This window comes from Poecilia mexicana, unplaced genomic scaffold, assembly GCF_051168715.1.
Source record: "Poecilia mexicana isolate PSO_F unplaced genomic scaffold, ASM5116871v1 scaffold_12, whole genome shotgun sequence".
Taxonomy (NCBI): Eukaryota; Metazoa; Chordata; class Actinopteri; order Cyprinodontiformes; family Poeciliidae; genus Poecilia; species Poecilia mexicana.
In genome coordinates, this window is record NW_028263381.1 from 5,128,165 (window position 1) to 5,149,812 (window position 21,648).

Below are 21,648 nucleotides of genomic sequence, written 5' to 3' on the forward strand. Positions count from 1 at the left end.
AAATACGCCGCCTTCGAGGATGAAGCTCCTCCTCTGAGCAGTTTCCATTCCTATTTTCGCATTACAGAGTACCCCCCGACCCCCGCAACTCCCCACACTGAGCCCCTTCAGACTAGCCAGAAGCAATTAGCAAACATCTGGTGGAACTGTCCGCCTGCTTCCCAAGCCGGTCTGCCAACGAACATAAATGCCCACCCCCCTGACATGAAGGCAGACAAGGAGTACAGTGTATTTTGCAAAAAAGCATTTGGCTGACCATCTTATGCATGAGGGTTTTTCTTCTTTCAGTAAAAATAGGTAAAGAATACAAGAGAACTCCAGGCTTCTCACATTTTTATTTGCTAAATATATTTCCAATCCCACCAACGCCACCCTGTGTCACAAAAGGCAGAGGAAACCCGCCGAAGTCGGAGAAATATGACGAAATGCGGACAAGGCCGCGGATTTGGGGTGTGAAAATCCTTCGTGAAGCGCCGATCGTTAACATCGTTCTTCAGACTGGACGTTTGGCAAAACATGGACTGCTAAACGCAAACATCTGCTCTGCCACACAATCCCACTGTAAATCCCGTTAAAGTTGTGACATTTGCAGCATTTTTTTCTTTTTTTTTTCCACTAAACAGTAGCTCATTGTTGTTCTGCTTCCACATCCTGAGCTGATGAAATCAGCAGCTGTAAGCTCCGTGTTCCTGTGACTGCTGAAGGCTGTGCCATGCTGGCAGCTCGAGTGAAGCAAATCCAGTCTGTTCCAATTATGAATCAGAGCACTTTACTCCACTTAAGTGCATTACGCCCTTAATCAGTGTGTGGCTGTACTTGTTAGTGCATGACCGCTCATATTTAGCAAAGGTACGAGCTTCTGGTAAATTAGACCTAATTGTAGGAATTTTCTAATTCATGTGAAAAGTGATGTTTATCTTTAAAAAAAAAAACAAGTCGATTTTCTTTCCAGTTTTCTAACATTTTTACCAGCTTACAAACTTTAAAGCCCTCAATATATATGCATGTAGCACATCGTCTGCTTTTCCTTTTCCTTTTCCTTCAAGCCTCTCTAAAACGTGTCGCTTTATCTCCGACACCACTAGACGCAGATTCAATTTAAGAGCAGGGAAAGCTGGAACATTTTGTCCAGGAATGAAACATTTTGTTGGCCTGAGTTTTGGAGAATTTTGGAGAGCCGGTCAACACCCTGACCTTGTTCTTGTGTTCCTGAATAATTTTTTTTAAACATATTTTGGCAGGAAGTGTACAGTTGATGGAAATGAGGAAATAACCATGAAAGGGTGTGCTTAAGCAACAGCTGTGTAGGTGGTATGTGTCTCGGCGAAACGACAGGATCCGGGGGCTTTCGCTCCTCTCAACACGCTGCATTTCTCCATGTGGTCGACGCGTATGGAAACACAAATCAGCTTTATGCAGCTCGATTCGGACGCAGGTTTCCCGCGATGCTGCCCTTTAGCATCACATGAAACAAACAGTAGTTGTGTTTCCATTGCGCAAATCGGAATTACGAAAATAAATTTGCTTGTGGAAACATGCTAATTTTGAAAAAAACCCTCAAGTTTCTCTGTTACTAGTTGGTATTTTTACCATATCAAAATTGATGTATTCCACAAAAATCCAAAGGAAACCCTTTTTTCACGTCACACCCTTCGTGATCGACCGCCAGATGTTACTACTGGAGGAAATGATGAAAAAGACGACAGGAAGTGGTAGGAGGAGAATGGTGTGGCATGTTTTTTAAATCTCTAATGGCTTGACCAAACTTACTCACGTGGGATTTTGTTTCTTATTCAATGGAATGGCGAAATTGTGTTTTTTATTTCAACATTTGCAGAACGTCGACAAAGTTTTGTGCACGATTGTTGTGGAAACGAAGCCAAAGATTTGTAAAATCAGGGTCGACTTTCAGCGATCTCAGCAAAAATCACTGTGACTTTGCTCCAAATGTGCCTCAGACATGCGTGGCTTCACACTTTTATCAGCAGTTCACTGGTTTTTCCTAAGCACTCCAGACTGGAAACATCTCACAAAAGCTGCACTTGTAGAGTTGCCCATCTATTCAAAAACTAATTGGTACTTGGCAACATTGCTCGCATTCTTGGGTTTCTGCTTCCAGCAAATCAGCTTCAAGGACATAAGGCTTCTTTGCAGCTCATCATATCCCTCTCACTTTCAGATGGTAGTGAGACAACTAGAGAGGCTCAACCACAAAGTTTCACCTGTTGGACATTATCTTGCAATAATGATAGTAGATTAGCTAACAAATGGGTGGCACTAATAGTGAGGTGGGGGTTGGAGATTAGGTTTACCTCACCTGAGATTCTTGAACGTATTTTATGTTTTCTGGTTTTAACGGAAAATTAATGCTGTTAGCTTTGTGGTCATTAGAACCGCTAATGAAAACTGAGGTTCACTTTCGGCAATGGAGATTTGTGCTTTTCATTACAGCTGAAAAACTACGGAGGGGAACGGGGATTTTTTTTTTTTCCTTTTGCGCTACCTCTATTGCGGTATGATAAATGGCCAGCCCTAGTTAGAAGTGATATAATTTGCTTGTGGAACTAGAACTTTTTCATTAGTATTAAGGAACTATTGACTTAAAACTATTTTCTATAGCTTCCTAAAAAGTTACTTGCAAGTTAGTAGACTTGAAATAAGACAAAACAAATATACCTGCACTACAAAGTAGACCAAAAACATTTGGTAAGGTTTTGTGTTTTTTATATACGGCCAATTTTCACACAAAGCAAAGGCAGCTGTGTCCATTTCTTTGAAGCTAACAATCAATAGCTTAAGAGGACAACGATTTCAAGTTTGCTAAGTAGATCGATTCCGACTTTGACTGAACTGATTATGAAAATTTAGTAAAAATAAACCTCTTTTGAAAAATGTTGCTAACTCCCAACAAAATTTGGGACGTTCAATCACAAAGCTGTCAAAATAAGTTCAGTGAAGTTTTCCCGAACGCCCCTGGAAGCCGCTCAAACTGAAGGGTCTCTTTTCGACACTCTACTTATTCGGGACAACCTCAATCCTGCACTTACGCTAATCCATCCGTTGCAGTACCATGCAGCTGGTGACTGTGACACAGGCCTGAACTAAAGGAGATTTCCACTGATCTACAAACCCGGATGGCAAACACAGAGTCTGAGCCGAGGGGGCCTCTTACGCAAGTCCAGCCAGCTGTGGCTGCCTGGGCCATGCGTGCAGGGAATGTGTTTACATAACGCCCATTTGGGCTCTTTCACCTCACATAGCAGGTCCTAAATAAACTCCAAAAGCAAGCAGGGTGGATTATTTTTTTTTATTATTTACGGTACTTCTTCACAATTAATGAAACAGGTTATGGAACTGTACTCTGGCGTATTGTCTTTTTAAATGTAGTATATGGAAACTAAACCCAACTAAACTTCGGAGGAAACTCCCTTTACAATAAGAACGAATTCAGCTGCACTTTTCTGCATCGGAAAATCGTGCATGTTTTTTTTTGTTGTTTTTCCTTTGAGCTCGTGTTGTTTTTTTCTCTCTCTCCTTTGGTTGTCTTTAGATTAATGATGTACAAAACATATGCAGAGCAGCGCTTTATTGTGCAGTTCAAAGTCTAGTTCCAGCTTCTGCTGGAACAGAAGTGTCGCTGTGTTCCATCACAGGAGTCCAGACGGTTTTTTTTATTGCAGAAACATTTCGCCAGCCAGCCAGCCAAGAGACGTGACACAAAAATGGCGCTTGCTAACTTCTGCACGTAAAACCTTCATCCCCGTTTACACTGAGACACGAAACGGCAAGCAGGAGGTTTTTACGAAACGGTCGTTTTCAAGTACGGAAATCTCAAAACGTTCAAAAGCAGATGCTCCTGTAAATGTAATGCATGTTGTAAATGGCCGTTTTAATACAGTTTGTCCAATTGTATCCGTAAACTTTTTATTTTGGGATTATATGTCATTAAAAAACAAACAAACAAAAAAAAACCCTGTTTGGTACCATCAACTCCAATTTGCTCTAATACCCCGTAGACAAAATCCAGTCTATGCTTTCATAAGTCGTAATAGAGTCCACCTGTGTGTATTTATATTTGATTCTATTTTATCTCAGAATGAATCCAGCTGCTCTGTGAAGGTCTCAGAGGTTTGTTGGAGAAGAGTGAGAGTACAAACAGCAGGAACGGGGAGAAAGTTTAAAACGGGGTTAGGCTGTAAACTAGCTTAAGCTTTGAACATCTTGTAATGTACTGTTAAACTCATTAGCTATAAAAAAAAATGACACAACTGCAAACTTACCAGTAAATGCATTCCAGAAGGCATTGTAGAAAGAAAGCAACAAACCGTGAGTGAAGAAGGAGCTTGAGGTATTTTGTAAAAAAGAAAAAAAAAAAAAAAGAAGAATTCGCAAGCCGCCATGCCGCTTCACACGATGTTAGCTGCTGTTCGCGAAGCAGCCAATCCAGAAGCACCACTCACAACTTGGTGCTGATTGGCTGGAACTCCCCTAACCTCAAAACTTTGTCTTGTGGAGATGCGCTGTGCGCATGTGCGTAGATTTCTGCTGTTGAAGAGTTTCATTGCATGGAACGGTCGCATGAACATTTCACGTTTATTTTGATGCGAACGAAATGTGTTGTGTCCATCATTAGCACACAAGGCATAAATATGTAAACACCACAATGTACTGACACTCAACACATAAACATCATGCATTGTTTTGCACTGCATTGTAAAATTAATGTGAAATGTTACACTTTCGCATATAGGTGTTAGCCATTTGGTTGTAAGATGACTGAATTATTTTAAAGAGTTTTAAGTTGTTGGTAGTTTACTTTATAGTTGGTGAATTATTAAAAAGTCTGTTATAAGCATTTTTATAAGATTTCCTCATATATTAGTGGATTTCAGATATTTGTATACAGTTGTAGCACCTAACCACAACTGCTGGGGGTTTGCCGTATCTGAAAACCATATATCATTTTTCTTTTACTTCACATTTATTCATCAATCTTTGGTTATTATATTACCTAAACACCAACTATACAGTCTTTAAAGAGGCAAATATGTAAAAAAACAAAACAAAACAAACTAACCTAACCTGAACCTAGCCTGGTGGGGCCCCAAGTAAAGCCTGGTGGCCCGCCAGGCGTAGAATACACTGGAGGAAACCCTGAAATCTTAATAAAATACATTGAGGTTCAGGTTAGTAACGGCATAACATGTTTTTTAAAAAGAGAAATTTCTAGACATTGTTTCATTTTTGTTTCAAATATGTCCACATGAAATAAAACTTTATTATGCCAGATATTTTACAGTAGCATCTCGGTATTTGAAGTTTTTCTTTCATCCTCCTCTCAAACCTGTCCTGTTTTTTGGGGGTTTTTTTCTCCCTCAGGCAGGGAACCATGGCCTGATCTGTGCTAAGCCCTGCTACTCTAAATCCCTCTCAGACGCTCAGTAATGCGCTCGGTGTGGGACCACACTGGGGTCATGTCACTCATCTGAGCCCAGACCACAGCTTGGTGTCTGACAGAGGGATCTTCTCTCTCCCTCTCCCCCCCAAACCATCAGCCTCTTCATCCTCTTTCATTTCTTCCTCACCACCGACTCTCAGCTCAGGTCACCACTTGACCTTTCACACTCATCCTCACTGCTGCCAGACGAGGGATTATCAATCAGCTGTTTGTAGAGTTGCATTTTTTTTTTTACCCCTGCTAACATCACATTGAATTTGGATACAAATCTGGACATTTCACTCTGCATTTTCTTTTAAATTGAATTGAATTGACCTGTGGATGCATGTAGAAAAATACTTTTAGTGGATATAACCTTATCCATTTGAAAGGTTTGCAGAATAAGTTTACACATGCATCAAGACGTGACTAAATATAAAAAAATCAGTTTGTAAACAATCATTTTCAGTGTATTATTTTTGTTTAACTGTCCAGATGAGGCACAGACTGTCACACTATCACCACCACTATATCTGCATGTCAGTTTAATTTTTGTTCTTCTTCCTTTTCCTAACTGCTGTTATTTTTAAGTCAGACGTAAAAGGACTCACATCTTCCAGAAAGTTCCACTTTTCTGTCGTTGCTACAGAATATTTTCCACTGACGTTTTAAGGATCATAGAGAGGTTTTCGTAAGACGGGCCTTTCTCTTCTTTTTCCTCTGTGGTTCTGGAAATTGAGACTGACATTTTTCCCCATCGTCTTTGATTGTTGACCTCAGCTGAGGCAAGTGAGGCCTGCTGGGCTTTAGAGTAGATGTTGTTCTTGGTTCTTGGTGTGACCTCCTGGATGAGTCGTCGATGCACTCCTGGATCAATTTTAGTGGGCTGGATCCCTGCTGTTCCATGTCTTGCCTGTTTGGTTTTACCCAGGGTCATCATCTTTCAGTTTTAATGGTACTACAGGGCTCTCCACACTGCCTCCTACTGGTGCAGCATCGGTATTACAGAGCTTCTTCTTTTTTTTTTTTTTCAAAACAGGGAAAAAGTAGCCTACGCAATTCTGCTAGATTCTCATGTCCCCTCAGTGCTTCGTCTGGGCTTTCTCCCATTGACTTGGATTTCTCCGGTAGAATTTTAACTGGGCCAATCAGCAAACAGAAGGAGAAGTTGTGAACGATGATATTGATTTTATTTACTTATTTTTGTTTGTTTGTAGAATTGTAGTCTGCTTGTAGTTTTACCAATAGCAACATAGTAAGTAAACAAAGTCATTCAGTCCGTGTTGGCCACGCCTCCAAATATTGAATTAACATCAACAGCCATCTTGTTCAGCTCTGCACTTCCTTCTTCATAGTGGAGGATGGTTGTTTAAAGCGCAGGGACTTTCTGGTAGGCTTCATAACGTCGAATTGCCACATTACATACATCACGGGTAAACGTTAGCAGTGGGGTAAAATTTAAGACTTCAACAAAGTCCATGTCTCTGGCAACTGTAATCATTTCTCAACAGCTGAAGGTCCAGACCCTCTGTGCGAAGCAAAGCATAGAACACAGGGCTGATTTTTTTTTTTTCTTTTTTTACCAGGATAGGAAAAAAACATTCATTTTGAAGAAAATATCTGTTAGGATAGCCAGTGCTCAGCTTCTACTTTATATTCAACCTTCCTGGTTTTGAAGAAATGAAAATGTGTTCTTGCAAGGTGAGATAAAATTTTTTTTTCAAATTTTATGAACAAACAGCTTTATCTCATACTCAGACTAACTAAATTACAGTCTGTAATGCGTCTTTGTTGAGCTACATGCTCGCTAAGCAATAATGAACTGAAGTGATGCGGTAGAGATAAGCGTGATAAAACTCCTCTTATCATTCCTTTATAATGTGTGACAAATTACGTCATACTGAAGACAATCCCAGCTTGTTATTCCTGTTGGTTTGAACTGCTGCTGAACCTTTGGGGTTTTAACAAACAGCTTCTGCATTTGTAGCTATTTTGTTACAAATGATGCAAATGCATTTGTAACAAAGTAACACAATCAAATGGGTCCTGTGATAAGGAGCTAAGAGACCATTTTTATTGTTTCCTCCTGATACATATAACTTTTAGTATAAACTGCTGATTAACAGCCAACCCATGTGATTTGAGATAAACAAGATTTAATTTGCGGCGACATTCTGGGGTTTAGAGTCAGCACGTGTAGCCGTGCTTCGCCGGCCGTGTGGCTTTGTGGTCGATGGGCCAGCTGAAAGACAGGGGTCAAAAGTCACAGGGCTATCTTAACAACCTGATTTGAAAAAAAAAAAAAAAAAAGAGAAAAGACAAAGAAGCTGTTTCAGCTCTGCTTGATAGGTTCTCGTGAACTCCGTGTCATTGTGATACAAAAACCCCAACCAAACGATTTGCAATAACAAGTTATGCTGACCCCACAAAAGACTGAATTCGATTGACTACGCTTTGGATTACTTAATGTTAGCAGCACCTGCTAAATTAGAGCAAAAGACTGGTTATGTAATTCATAAAGTCCTCACAAAGGGGAAATGTGTCCCTCAAGCCGCACCGTCTACCGAATGGCCTCACCGGTGAAATGAGCTGACACAAAACTAATTCTTTCTCCAGATGAGACCTTTTTCTCATAGCTAACATTGTAGCATTGCAAGTTATTACTATAAATACAGGACATGATACATAAAATACTGTAACGTCAAGCTTAAAGTTTGAACAGTGTTTCTGTCAACAACATTTAGCTACAAAAATGTTGAAGGAACAAAGAAGACAGCGACTGGCTAACCATTAGCAGCTAACGATGCTAAAGTTAGCATCTTCTTCATAGGCTTTTGTTAGAATTTACTGTTTTCTTCTTTAGTTAAAAATCTAAAACACTTTACATTAAGCTTCCAAAACATATTGCTAAAATATTACTTCCCGTTCTCGTGAATCCAGTATAGTTTGCCATTTCACCTTTACTTATAACATAAGGACTTAGGTGCATCTATTAATTTATCATAACAAGGATCCATTTTCATAAATAAGGTGAAAAGTAGTGAAGCAAAAGTAAATATTTGTCTTCTAATAAATGTGACATATTTGTTTTGTACTTCACTCACTGACATTGGTTTTTTACATATATATGTCTTGGTCGTTAAAGTTTGAATGAAAAGTTATTTCAAGGTAAGCGCAAGTGTTCAAAATCACACATTATTATGTTATTGTTAATAAGACACACTAAGCCAAAATGAACAAATGTTGAATAGCTACAGTACTTGCCTGATAAACCTAGCTACCTATACAAAGCAAACAAAATCCTAAAATTTAAATTGCATAAGAAAATTTAAGTGAAAGCTTTAAAAAGTCTTTATGAATAAATCATTTAGAAAGACATCTCTAATGCGAATCAGTTAATATTCACAAAGTTTTGAACGAAGCTACAGTAACATTAGTGGTCCTCTTTCTCTTTGGTTTTTGCTGTGATTATGGCAGATCATGTTTAAACTGCTCCAACTTGTGCTAACACTTCTGGATAATATTAGTACTATTTGGTTTGTGAATCAGATACTCCAGAGTGAATAGCTGGCACAAATGAAGAAATTGAAATGAAAAATGGATGCACAATATTTCTATTTAATCTAGGCCACTTCTCCAAGCTGGTGTAGCTTTTTTCTGAGTGTTATCTACAAATCCAGCCAGATAGTTTGTTTGGATTTCTCAAAGGCTGTGAGAATACTGCGTTTCTTACAGAATATGTGACAAAAACCATCAAAAGTCTTTTTCGTGCAGGTGCAGTGTGACAACTGGCTCCACAAAGCAAACTTCGCTGCTGTTGTGGTTCAGCATGCAGGGTTCTTTTTTTTGCAACCACATCTTTCCAGAAATTATCGATCGCTCTCTCGAGATCTCCTGCTGGCACTTGTACTCTGCACCACAGGTGTTTCGCTGAATCCTGCTTGGGCTCAATACCAAACTCTGAGTTTGCAGGGGAACTGGGCCAGATCCTGAGGGAGTCTGTTTTTTTTTATTTTCTTTTATGTGTGTACGGTTTAGTCACGAATGCCTTAATATGTTCTGATAAATCGGTAGCCTCTTTGAGATCACACGTTTCCAGACTGCGGGATGGATCCACTGTTTGCTGCAGAGCAACTACAATTGAACCAACACTGCAAAAACACAAAATCCTACCAAGTATCTTTGGTCTAGTTTCTAGTGCAAAATGTCTTTGCGCACTGGAAATAAGACAAAACTAACTTATAAGTCACTTTTCAGCCAGATATATTGTTTGAACTAAATAATTCCTGAATGTTAATAAAATGAACTATTTTCAATGGCAGATTATTTCACTTGAAACAAGACATTTTTTCCCATCAAGAATTTGTCAACAGAACTAGTAGTTAAAAAAAAATCTAAATTAAGGAATTATTTACTTAAAACAAGATCCTACATCTAGATGAATAGTTATTTATAAGTTAGTACACTTCAAATAAGACAACACTAAGATTCGCAGTAGAAATCAGACTAAAAATACTTGGTCAGATTTTTGCAGTGAAGACTAAGCAACGATTTCAGGATTGGGACTAATGTCGTAATAAATAATCCACTGTCCTCTACTGAATAAAATAACATAAAAAAAATCTATGGCCTCAGTGCCAAGATTATGGTGTATAAATCTTACTTTTCCGAACATGCACGCTATAAAGTCCTACAGAGGCAACTGTCAAACAACATTGGAGACACGTTTTCTTTTCGCCCTCGGGCAAGATGTGCTGTCATAACAGAAAGTACCATTTCTCTCATGAACTAAAACACTTGCTGCAGTTCTGCTGTACTGTCAACTCAGTCTGTGACGGTTTAACGTTTAGCCTGCAGGGTGAACTTTGAGGTCAGGCCAAAGTGTAAGATAGAGGAGGCTGTTCAAAGGGATCACTTCGCCAGTCTTATCTCCTTGGAGTTTCCCTTCAGCTCTCTGGAGTGTTTTTATGAGCTTTCTCCTGATTGTTTCAGTCTTGGTTGTATAATTTGAGAGAAATGAGCACATCTAAGTGCCAATAAAAAATAAAAAATAAAAAAAACATCTGAATCTTGCGAAGGGCTTAAGTCTGTGGTTTTCGAACCATTTTTATGACTAGCATCAACTTATTAGCATAAAGATAGCCCCTAAACAGCAGATACTTTTGAGAATTGTGCAGCAAAACTAATATGCTGTTCATTAATATTATCAGTCAATGTAACTTATGTACAACACTATTCAGTAAACTTGCCACTTCTTAGAATTTAAAACCATTGATATCCAAGCTAGCTTGTAATGCTAATAACAGCTAACTTGGCTTACCAATGTTTCACTGATGAGAAACACTGTTTCTATTTAATTACACGACTTTCCCAGTGTGGTTGACTTTTTATTAGCCATTACACTGAAGGTTATGGTACATACATAAAATGGCTGTCTTTAAAAAAAACATGCTTCATTCATTTTTTCCCCAGAAAAATTATAAGACTAATCTCAAAGTTTCTGCGTTTTTAGCCGTCCTTTTTTATTTTTATCGACAATGGCTTTAATGTGCCGTCGTATTTCACACACACACACACACACACACACACACACACACACACACACGCACACACACACCCACCCACACACACACACACGCACACCCTACTTTTAAAAGTGCAAATGTAAAACGAAGTGCTGAAAATTAAAATCAGTGACCATGAACGCCCCACCCCTCCAGTAAAACCACAGCTGAGCCACTGATTTGGATTCATATATTCCTTCTACATATCGAGCACCACGCCCCGAAAGAAACACACACACACACACACACACACGCACACTGACATCATCTCCCCGTTTAAACACTGAGATGAAATCAATGGGAAATATAAGACAGCGTGCAGAAACGACACTGTGTGTCTGAGCTCTTAGCTTGTCTTAGCATCTCGAATCGACAAAAAGGAACCACAATATTATTCACTCCAACTTCATCCTCTCATTTCACCGCACAGGCAGTGATGGTTTTAGTCATTGTGCTCATTTTCTTTGTGCCACACACGCAGGCACCTCGAAAGGCTTCCAATTAAACCTTAGTTGCATGAGAATCAGGTTTTTACGTCTCTAATTGTTGCAACACTTGCACTTCCACGATTTCTGAAAATAAAACGGCCTTTTATTGGTCTCCCACCCGGTTTATACCCTGCCGAATGTTGACTCTTGCGCTTACTCGCCCACTTTCAACCGGTCACCACCCACCCACACACACACACGTATACAAACACACACACATAAACACTTTATTTTTCCATGTTTAAACTGCACTGCCATGCACAAAAGGACTGGATCAACAAACCGAAATATGTTTCAGAAAGTACACAAACACAGATCGCATGACATGCAGGCTGGGCACAGGACATGCAGAAGAGTTTTATTGCGTAATCATAAAGGATGTTTACCACGTTCCTGAAAAACGTACATTAAATCTCCAGGACCGCACGAGCCTTTAATGAGCGGAGTCAGGAGAGTGGAATTCATGCGGCAGAAACTGAAGCATATGACCTGTTGAAATGCAAATGGGGCTCTGGAACTGCAAAAGCAGCGCTGCAGTTCCTCAAACGGAAGTACATTATAATTTTTATTCATTATTTTTCGAGTGCGAGAGCCGACAAACTCCTATAGAAAGCGCGGCCCTCCTCTTCCACCATCTCCTCCTTTCCCCCCCGCGCGCACGACGAGCCCAGTGGCTGTGGGCTCGCGCTCGGCCGGCAGCCATCGCTTGCAACATGAGATATGAGAGCAGGGCTGGAGATTTTGGCTTCTCCCCAAGTCACAGAATGTACTCAAACAAATTCCAGCAGCAAAGTTAATACAGGCCAGAGTGGATTTATCTGCGCGTCTCCGATTGCAGGAGGGGCGCACGGGAACAGGGAGTCTTCCCACCGCTGTTTTCACTGTCTCTGTTTGTACGATTCTCACTCGCCTTTTTCACCCCACCTCACTGTTCTTTAGTTGCATTGAGAGGGGAAAAAGTTTGCGAATGCTGCGACTTTTTTTCCCCTCTTCCTTTTTAACTTATATCCAACAACAGATCCAAACTGTTAATTAGGAGCACTGTCAAAACATGTTATCCCGTAGAGGCAGAAGTTGGCTGACTTTATGAACTTTCACCTTTGTACCACCTTCACATGAGTTTGTTATTAAAATCTCTACATTCAGTTGGGACTACATACAAACCCAGCCCAACGCGCAAGCAAAGTACGCAGCAGACCTCCACACCAGTAGGGGGCGTAAAGTAAACAACTTTACTTGTTTTGGAAGCCACATCAATATTAAGCAAAAAATTAAAAAAAAATGTAATAGTATAATATATACTGAAAAATGTACACTTTTTACTGAATGATTTTAATATGTACAGTTGAAACATCAAAATGTTTTTGGTTATTATTTCTTAAGTTTCTTAATCCAGTTTGATACGATTTTGACTCATTCCTCCAAATAGAACTGGTTTAACCGGGTCAGGTCTAAAGGCTCCCTTGCTCATGTTTGGTTTTTAGCCGAACTAAGATCAGAAATGTGAGATGACCAGTCCAAAACTTCCACATTGTTCTCATTAAGCATATCAGTTTGGGCTCATTTTCCATTTAAAACGTCCATTCGAGCTCAAGGTTCGACTTTATCGCTTCAGTATTTCCACATAATGTTGTTCCCTCATATTTCGTGAAGATCACCAATTCTTCCTGCAGCAAAGTCACCTCCCGCTGTACTTCAGAGTCTCCAAAAATAAAATGTGTCTCTATGTCCATTTTCAAACTTTAAAAAAATGATTTTTCTGTTTGGAATAATGGCTTTGTGGACTGGTATAAAACACCGTTTTGTTAATGTCTTCCAACAAAAAACCAAGAAGCTCTAGGTTTTGACCTCATCTGGTCGACCAATCAGTTTCTGCGGTGCAGCCAAAGTTAAGAACAGAAACGGCCTCAGATAGATGGAACGACTCTAAGAACTGTTCTTGTGGTCTGAGAGAATCCAATGATGCGTCACAATTTTTGTACGCTTACCACTAACACCTCAAGGTTTTTTCATCTCACCATTTGCTGCATGCTTGTGGTTAAGATGGCAAAGCACAAAAGTACCAAAAGGCATTAGGTGTGGCTGGGAATCTTGTGTTCTGGTCGGAGGGCGCGTCCTAATCTAACCCAGCTAACCTGTGTAAACAGTGAACTACATGTAAACACTCAGCGTTTGGGGGTTGGGGGGGCAAGATCACTACACCGAGTTCTGGTTTCTGCGTTTTGTGTGCTCACATTAAACAACGCAGCGGGACGTTGACAACGTCTGTCAGGTGTGTTCACTCAGTATCCAGCTGTGAACATAATAGAACATCTGGGAAAATATTTGGAAAGTCTTCCAACTAAATCCAACTCGGATTGAGTCGTTTTTTTGCAAAAGAATGTGGAACATTCCAGTCTCTAGATAAAGCAAAGCTGACGGAGATGCACCGGGACATGTTTTTATGAAAAGTGGATTTTTGCCCTATTTTTCCTACTGCGATCTCTTTTGCATATTGCAAGCATAGGCAAAAGAGAGTCCTCCTTACAGTGAGAGCATAAAGCAGAGTTACAGTGGTGGGATTTATCTGTGGCAGTGTGCTCACATCAGAGTAAGTAATGCTGAACGCTACAAGCTTTTACCACCAGACTTCCTTACCGTTCCTTTATGATGCATCTGATTCTGTGTGCAAACAGACTTGAATATCCCCCCCCCCCTTCACACCCCACTGTATCAATACCAACCCACGCTGTGAGGTCACATTATCAGTATCGATCCGCTTTCGGAAACCGTATCAGAAACCTTCCACTCGCTGGTTCAGGCTTATGATGACCATCAATTGAATAATTTATCATTTCATTCCTCTAAAGTGGCAGCGAGGCCCCACGGAGAGATGAAACGTGACGTGGAGATCCGAGGCTGCTTTTGCAGATTTAGGAGAATAAAAGATGGCCGCTGGAGAAAGAAGTCCTTCTGATGAGGACAGAACAACGTTCGCTTTGCTTTCTGTAAGTGTTGTGGGGAAGCAGGGGAGACGTTCTCTGCAATCAGCACATGAACAAGGCTAACTTTGATTTACTTGACGGCGCTCCTCCGAAGACAGAAGGCCGCAACGGGGATGACAACAGAAGCGAGGACAATGCTGAGGGAGGCAAACTGCTTTGTGATGGAAGTGTGGGTATAATGGTGACATCATATGATATACATATTTTTTTCTTATCCTCCCTCTCCCCCCGAGTAAGGCTCAATAAGATAAACTTACTCTCAGTTATAAAATATTACATTTGACATAAAACATAGGATTGTGGGACTTAATATCATTTTATTGTGCTGCATACAGTTTGAGAAATGAGTGAAGGAAGCTGCTGGAAATATGCTGCGTTATAAGACTTCATTTTCCCTGCAGCTTCTCTCTGCACATGTTGCATAACAGGAGACCTACTTTAACTTATCCCGCCCTGGCACAGGAGTAGAAAGATACTGCCCCCTACTGGTACTGCAGTATCGTTTGACCCATTTTATTTATTGCAGATTTATAGGATTTAAACGCTTCGGTACAGTTGTTGGATGAAATAAATCCCCTGGTTGAAACAGGAAGTGTGGGCTGCTGGGATACATGCAGCCCACACTTGCTGGGATACATGACATATGTGTCATGTATCCCAAACTGAACTATTGGTTCATATAGAGCTGAAATGTAAACCACTGCGTGACTTTAAATTAGACTGAAACTTCTCTTTTTATTCAGTTAGGGTGTAAAATAAAAAGTGTGCTGCCAAAAAAAAAAAAAAAAAAGAGGACAAAGTTGTCTTTACAAATTACCTGTCATGGGTCGATTAGGAAAGAAAAAAGAAGTCTTGGGATAAGACCAAGTTTCTTCTTGTGTTTTGGATGAGAAGAAAAAAACACTAAAATGAGAGAAAATATTTTTTTCTTTTTCCCTTTGAGGCCGAAGTACACACACACACAAAAACAATACTTGGAAAAATCTCCAGAGATGTTTTTTTTGTTTGTTTAAATCTTTTTTTGCATGTTGGCTGAAGAAAAAAAAGCCTTACACACCATAACAGAAAATATTTTTTTTACTTGCCCTACGCAAAAAAAACCCCAAAAAAACTTCACTCTACTGGTTGTTGAAATATATTTCATATTAGATAAAAATGTTATGCTCTGAATCAAAAACATGTTTCATGAGGGGCAAGAAAAAGCAATAAAAAATAAAATAAAAACATTTTAATGTAGATTTTTATACTTACAAATGACTCCAAAACATAAGATTCAAGTCAACTTTCAACTCAAAATAATTTCTTTTTGTTAGACTCAGAAAATTAGTCTTCAAAAATGATTTTTTTTGCTCTCCTCCACCTTTTAGGTCACCTGTCTAGCCCTGAATTAAAGTGGACTATTAAATTCAGCTTTTCGTTGGATGTTTCTGTGATCAAAACAAAGATACTTCCTTTGCGCTGCTAAGGGAACAACTTTCTAAACTCATACTGAGGACATTTAATGCATCTTGGATAAGTGTCAACTTTGCATTTTCACTCAAGTTTCACAGAAATGTAAGCAAAACATGCGTCTTTACAGAAATAGGCACCTATAAGAAAACCAAATGGAGACAAAACGGATCATTTAGAATCTCATTTTATTTTCAGTATTACGGAACATTAGAAGTATAAATATCTGTTAATATACAACATCTATGACATCCATAGAGCTTTTCTTGGGCAAAATACAAAAACGCAAAACACTTTTATTGCACATTTTCTAAAAGACAAACCATAGAGAGCGAGTTCACCTAATACCAGTGTTGCACAGAGAAACTAAGGGACCTGAAGGGACAAGCAGACGAGAAGAACTGGACGCATAAAGAACACTGATTACCGCACAAACGAATATCCTGCTGGCAGGGGAGCAAAGGTCTCACATGGCTATCAGCAACATCATCTGAGACACAGAATACAGATTTGGCAAATTAACAATATACAAAATATACATCCATGAGGCTTTGTAAACAAACACTGAATGTGCTTTTAGACGTCTGTCGCCTTGAGAACATAGACGGGGAGACGGGGAAATGAAAACGAGGTGTCGGCTCTACTTTTAGCTCCTAATTTATAATCGACTCGGTGATCAAACATTTAAGGTGCAGCTTCTTACAACAGCTTTACGATATCTAATGCGAGGAAAACATCCGATTGGCTCACGATAACATCCCTATAGTCAATTAATAATTACTGGAGACGGTGTGGAACATTTAGATATGCTTTGTGTCAAGGTAAATTTATAGGTTTTATATGAGTGGTAGAGATAAAAAAAGAACAACAAATCAGTATATACTGCTAAGAATAATGTCCTAAGCTAATTTCAGTTTGCCGTACAGGGTTTGTAATTTAACGGCATTAATAATCAAAGAGTGAATAAGGATACATGACAGCCTGTAGGTGTGGTACAGAGTAGTTTTGCGCGCCATGGACATAAACTAATGCTAACACTCTTTTACCACGTTAAGGTGAAGCTAAAGGTTGACCGAAGACAGCACAGACACCCCGACAGCGAAACAGTTGAACACCGACCCTTTCAGATGGCACATTCCTCGTGTGGTCGAGCAAAAGTCCTCGACATGAAAACCCCTGAAGGATTTAAATCAACACAAGCGCTCGTTTACTCCTTCAAATTAACAATCGCTTAGCATTCTTCAAAACTGCAAGTTAGCCTGCAAACACGCCAAACGAACGATAGAGACATTCTTAGGAAACGCTGATAGCCCTCACAGTTTAATATATATTTATATTTATTTATAATGCTACATTTAAAAGAAATAGCCCAGTTTAGCTCCTCAAACTTTGTCCCTCTTCAAGTCAGTTTTGAAACACGGCAGACGTCAGAGAGGATGAGACTTCAGACCACAGAGCAGAACGTCTTCATGTCGAGCAATACAAACATGACACGGCAAAATCTTTACATATAATACAATCATTGTAAGCCCATGTTCCCCCCCCCACCCCTCCTGTTTTACAGTATATTATTTACACCATATTGCATAAAAATCAGAACTATATATGTACAGATGTCAAAGGAATGTGAATAAGCAACTCCTTATTTGCTTATTAAGCAAATAAGATTTTATTTCCCCACATGTCTAAGGCCCCTTCACTATGAACCAGAACATGATTCTGTATTTTAATGTTTTAGGTGAACAAGCACCCGCTGATCGACAAACTTGAATCAAGCGGATCATACCAGGCAGGAACAAAACAAAAAACAAAACAAAACAGAAAAAAACACCGGTAGCTAAACTGCTTAGTAAAATCATGTGGTCTACTGCATTAAAAAGACCTCGGCATCGGGTCCTCCGAGTCCACAAGTAAAAGTGCAATTCGAAATCTTTTATGGCACTGACTCTTCATCACATTACAGCCTCTGACGTACTGATTGCACAAAGCCTTTGGTGAGGAAAACAAACAAACCTTCACACATTCATTTGACTTGAGAGAAAAACACCAATGTCATCAGCAAATTAAGAGATGTCAACACCTGAATCGGCATGTAACAGCTTGGCCGGTCCTCAAGTAAATCCCTCCCGCCCCTCCCAAAAAAAAGAAAAAAAAAAAAGAAGGCATGATGATGCTGACAAATCATTTGAACTTGCTTTGTGTTTTTACTTCTTGTTACTGGAGTTACGGGGTAAATCCTTCTGCTGCTTGCACCTGCTACCATCCTTATCTGAAGTCTCTTTGAGCGTAGAGGGAGAAACCCGGGATGAGTCCCTTTTTGTGGTTTTCTGCGCAGACGTGACCTCTAGAACAGCGTCTTTTTTCTTCCTGTCCGCCTGCTCCTTCCGGCCGGACGAGAGCTGCTTGTCAAGGGGGGTTGTGTTTTGGGCGTCCGGAGGCTTGTGACCGTCTTGTTTGAGCGCGTCCTTAGACCCCTTGACCACAGGCTCACACTTGACTTTGTCTAAGGCGTCTCCTTGGCTCGGCAAGCACGTGTCCTTTTTCACTGCAGGCTTTGGCAGCACCGGTGGAGGGTTGGGAGGAGGGCTAACCTCTGACGGCTGCTGAAGTGAAGGGAGAGGCAAGATTCGATCTTTTGGTTTAGAATCAGGGTGAGGTTGGCTTTTGGGTGAACGATCTTTTGGTTTTGCATCCAGATTTTGTTTGATGAGAGGAGTTGACGATGCAGTTTTAGGAGGCAGGGGTTTTGGCTTTGTGTCTGGGCTGTCTTTTATGGTAAAAGAACCGTTGGGTTGGGTCACCTTTTGCTTGGGTGACTGTGTTGGCTGAGGTGGTTCTTCCAGCTTCGTGCCACACCTGACGGACAATGAAACCTCTCCACGTTTAATGTCCTTAGTTGCTTGAACATTTGTAGTGTTGCCTCCAGATTCCTTAGGGTGTTTTGTGCTTGGGATTGGAGGAGTTGTAATGTGAGACTTTACTTCAGGTGGATTTGAATCCTTCACAGATGCAAAACCTTCAGTTAGGGGTTCAGGCCTCGATTTACCTTTAGGACTCGAAGCATTTTCATTTGTAGGTGAAACTTTGAGTTTCGCAGGCTGGACCGCAGTGCTTTCCTTTGCTCCCTTCTTGAACTCTGAATCCGATGGTTTGTGCTGTGCTTTTTCAGCTGGACAGTGTTTAGAGGATTGCCCAACATCTTTCAAACACACAGAGTTCTTTGACGAGATTGTAGGAAGTTGTTTCTTCAGGAACATGTCCTGTGAGTCATCAGCAGGTGCGGAGTTAGTTTTTCTGTCCACATTTATGTTCTCTTTTGTAGCAAGATTGAAGGAAGTGTTTGTGATTTGCTCCGTTTTGGAGGCGCCCGTATTGATTTCAGAGCTCGCTACGTTCGTTCCTCTGCTAGGCAGCGCCGCGTCAGCAGATGTTCCGCAGGTGACTTCAGGATTTAAACAGTTGGATTTATTATCACACTCGGAAGATATTGCTGATGTTGTGACAGGAACTCTTGCCTGTGCGTCTGAGGAGCAGATGTTGAGTGGTTGCTGTTTAGAAAGCACATTCTCTGGAGTGAGCTCAGGAGCGAGGACGTTCTGTACTTGCCCCGAGCTAACAGCGGATATTGGTTTCTCAGCACTCTGATGCTGACCCGTATCCAAACCACAGTTTGTGCTCTGCCTTCGTGGCCTTTCATTACCAGCCACCTCAACATGTGAAGGAGTTGTGCTGTTTACCTCTAGCCTCGCTGAACTCAAAGATGACACAGTTTCTGACCCGTTTTGATTTGGTGATGCGGTATTTGGCGAAACTTCCTCTTGCTCCGCTTCGTCCTCCTGATCTTCATTGCTCACTTCCCGTATAGAGGGTGTTTTCCCGCTGGAGGAGAAGTGGGAGGTGTGTCTGGGGCCTCTGAGGTCATGAACTAAAGAAGATGAGGCCTTTACACCGGCACGGCCATCTTGTTTGACTCCTGAAGGCTTTAATGAGTCTCTGTGTCTGTCTTGTGTCTTGTCAACGATTGAAGCAATTTTAACGTCTGCTGCTGCAGTATTCGGCTGCTCTTTGGAGACAACTCCACTGGTTACAGGCGAAACAACTTCATTACTTGGCAAGCAGGTCAGAGAGGTTTTCACCTTATCAGCCTTCAGTTGGGGGACGGTGATCTGTCTATCAGTTGGACTTTTGAGGCGTACCGATGGACTCAGAGAGAGAGTGTCGCTTGTGTGGTCTGCAATTTTGGACAGGCAGCTCTCGGTTTTGGAAAACCTCGGCCCTGAAAGCAGAGCAATGTCCAGAGTCCCCTCCAGGGGCTTAAGTGAGGAGACGTGACGTCCCTCGAGTTTGTACTCTGATGAAGTCTTCCTCAGCGCAGACTCGGCAGAGGAAATGAGCTGGAGTTTCTCCACAGCGCTCCCTTCCCTCCCCGAATAAAGCTTGGGGGCTAGACCTTCGGGATTTGAGTGAACGCTGCCCTTCATGTGGTCATGAGACACGACCGTGTCCAGCTGGAGGCTCTTGGACCTCATGGAGCCAAAATGAAGGTTCTCGTGGAGGCCGGACGACAGCCGACACAAGCAGTCCTCTCTGTCTTCAAACGACAGCCTCTTCCTGGTGAAATCTATGCTTGGAGCTTTGAAGTCCAGTCTGTCGGGCTTCGCTGCGTCTTTCCCCTGGCGCGTGAGCTGCCGCTCCACATGGGGAGTGCAGGGAGATGACCGAGTGCTTCCTTCGCCTTCACAGCTGGCACCGGATGCTTCGGCAAAGCCCTCAGAGACCCGTGTGGAGAGTTTTTTGTAGAGGACATCTTTAAGCGTTGTGCTTACAGCTTTGATCTCCAGACCAGACTCTGGGCTGCTCTGGGGTTTGCTCTGGTTTGGAAAAAGGAAACTTTCATCCTTCTCATCGCCACATGGAGGCAATGAGTCAGATTCAAGCAGAGCATCTTGCTTCTGCAGAGATTCCCTCCTCTCTGACCAGTCCTGCCTTTTAACCACCATCTTGAATTTCAGTTTCTCCTTGTCAAGCTCCTCCAAAGACTCCTGTCGGCCTACCTTACGACCAACGGGCCTCTTTAAGCAGCCTTGCTCAACGGGCCGCAGGCGATTGACGGGCAGCGGCTCGCTAGCCGTTTCATCCACGCTCTGCAGGGTAGTGTGATCTCGTTCAGAAGCTCTCACCTCCTCGTCCTGAACCTCCTCCTGGGTGACTTCCAAGCTGTGTTTTCTGGTACAAAGGTGCTTCTTCTCTCCCACGTAGGACGGGGACAACTTCTCCTCGGACTGAACGCGCTTCAGCAGGGGTGAGCGAGGAGGCTCTGCATTTTTAGGGCAAGCAATATGGCGGACGATTGTGGGAGGAGAGTGTATTTTGGCCGGGAAAGGTTGTGCCGCCTTTGAAATTGCTACAGGATGTCCGCTCAGTAGCGGAGAGGGCGAGCGCTGGGGAGACGTTGGCTGCGGAGTGGGTGAAGGCGTACGGGCCAAAGGAGAGAGGGGGATGCTGCCGGCAGATTTTCGACGCCCCTGTCGGAGCCGCTGACTCGGCAGCTTGGGGCCGAGGCCGTACAACGTGCTGGGACGGATGTGGCCGGAGCCGGCAGGGGAGTTCGGAGCGCTGGAGCTGGGAGAGCTGCTCTGGGAGGAGTTGCCACCTGAAATTCACAAGCACAAGTCAAGGTACGCATCAGTAAACGAAAGCCGCAAGCAGGTCATGTGTTTGTCAAA

The 21,648-nt window shown here is 41.6% G+C and overlaps 1 protein-coding gene across 3 annotated transcripts in view; it reads right to left on the bottom strand.

The window, feature by feature from the left end:
• Positions 1 to 16,093: 16,093 nt before the first annotated feature.
• Positions 16,094 to 21,648, bottom strand: part of mast4 (microtubule associated serine/threonine kinase family member 4) — a 98,900-nt gene continuing 93,345 nt past the window's right edge. For all 3 annotated transcript variants that reach the window (XM_088010798.1, XM_014985727.2, XM_014985724.2), the window contains one exon: positions 16,094 to 21,575. In XM_088010798.1, coding sequence (XP_087866924.1) covers positions 18,127 to 21,575 — 3,449 coding nt within the window. In that variant the 3' untranslated portion in view covers positions 16,094 to 18,126. The remainder of the gene's footprint in view (positions 21,576 to 21,648) is intronic.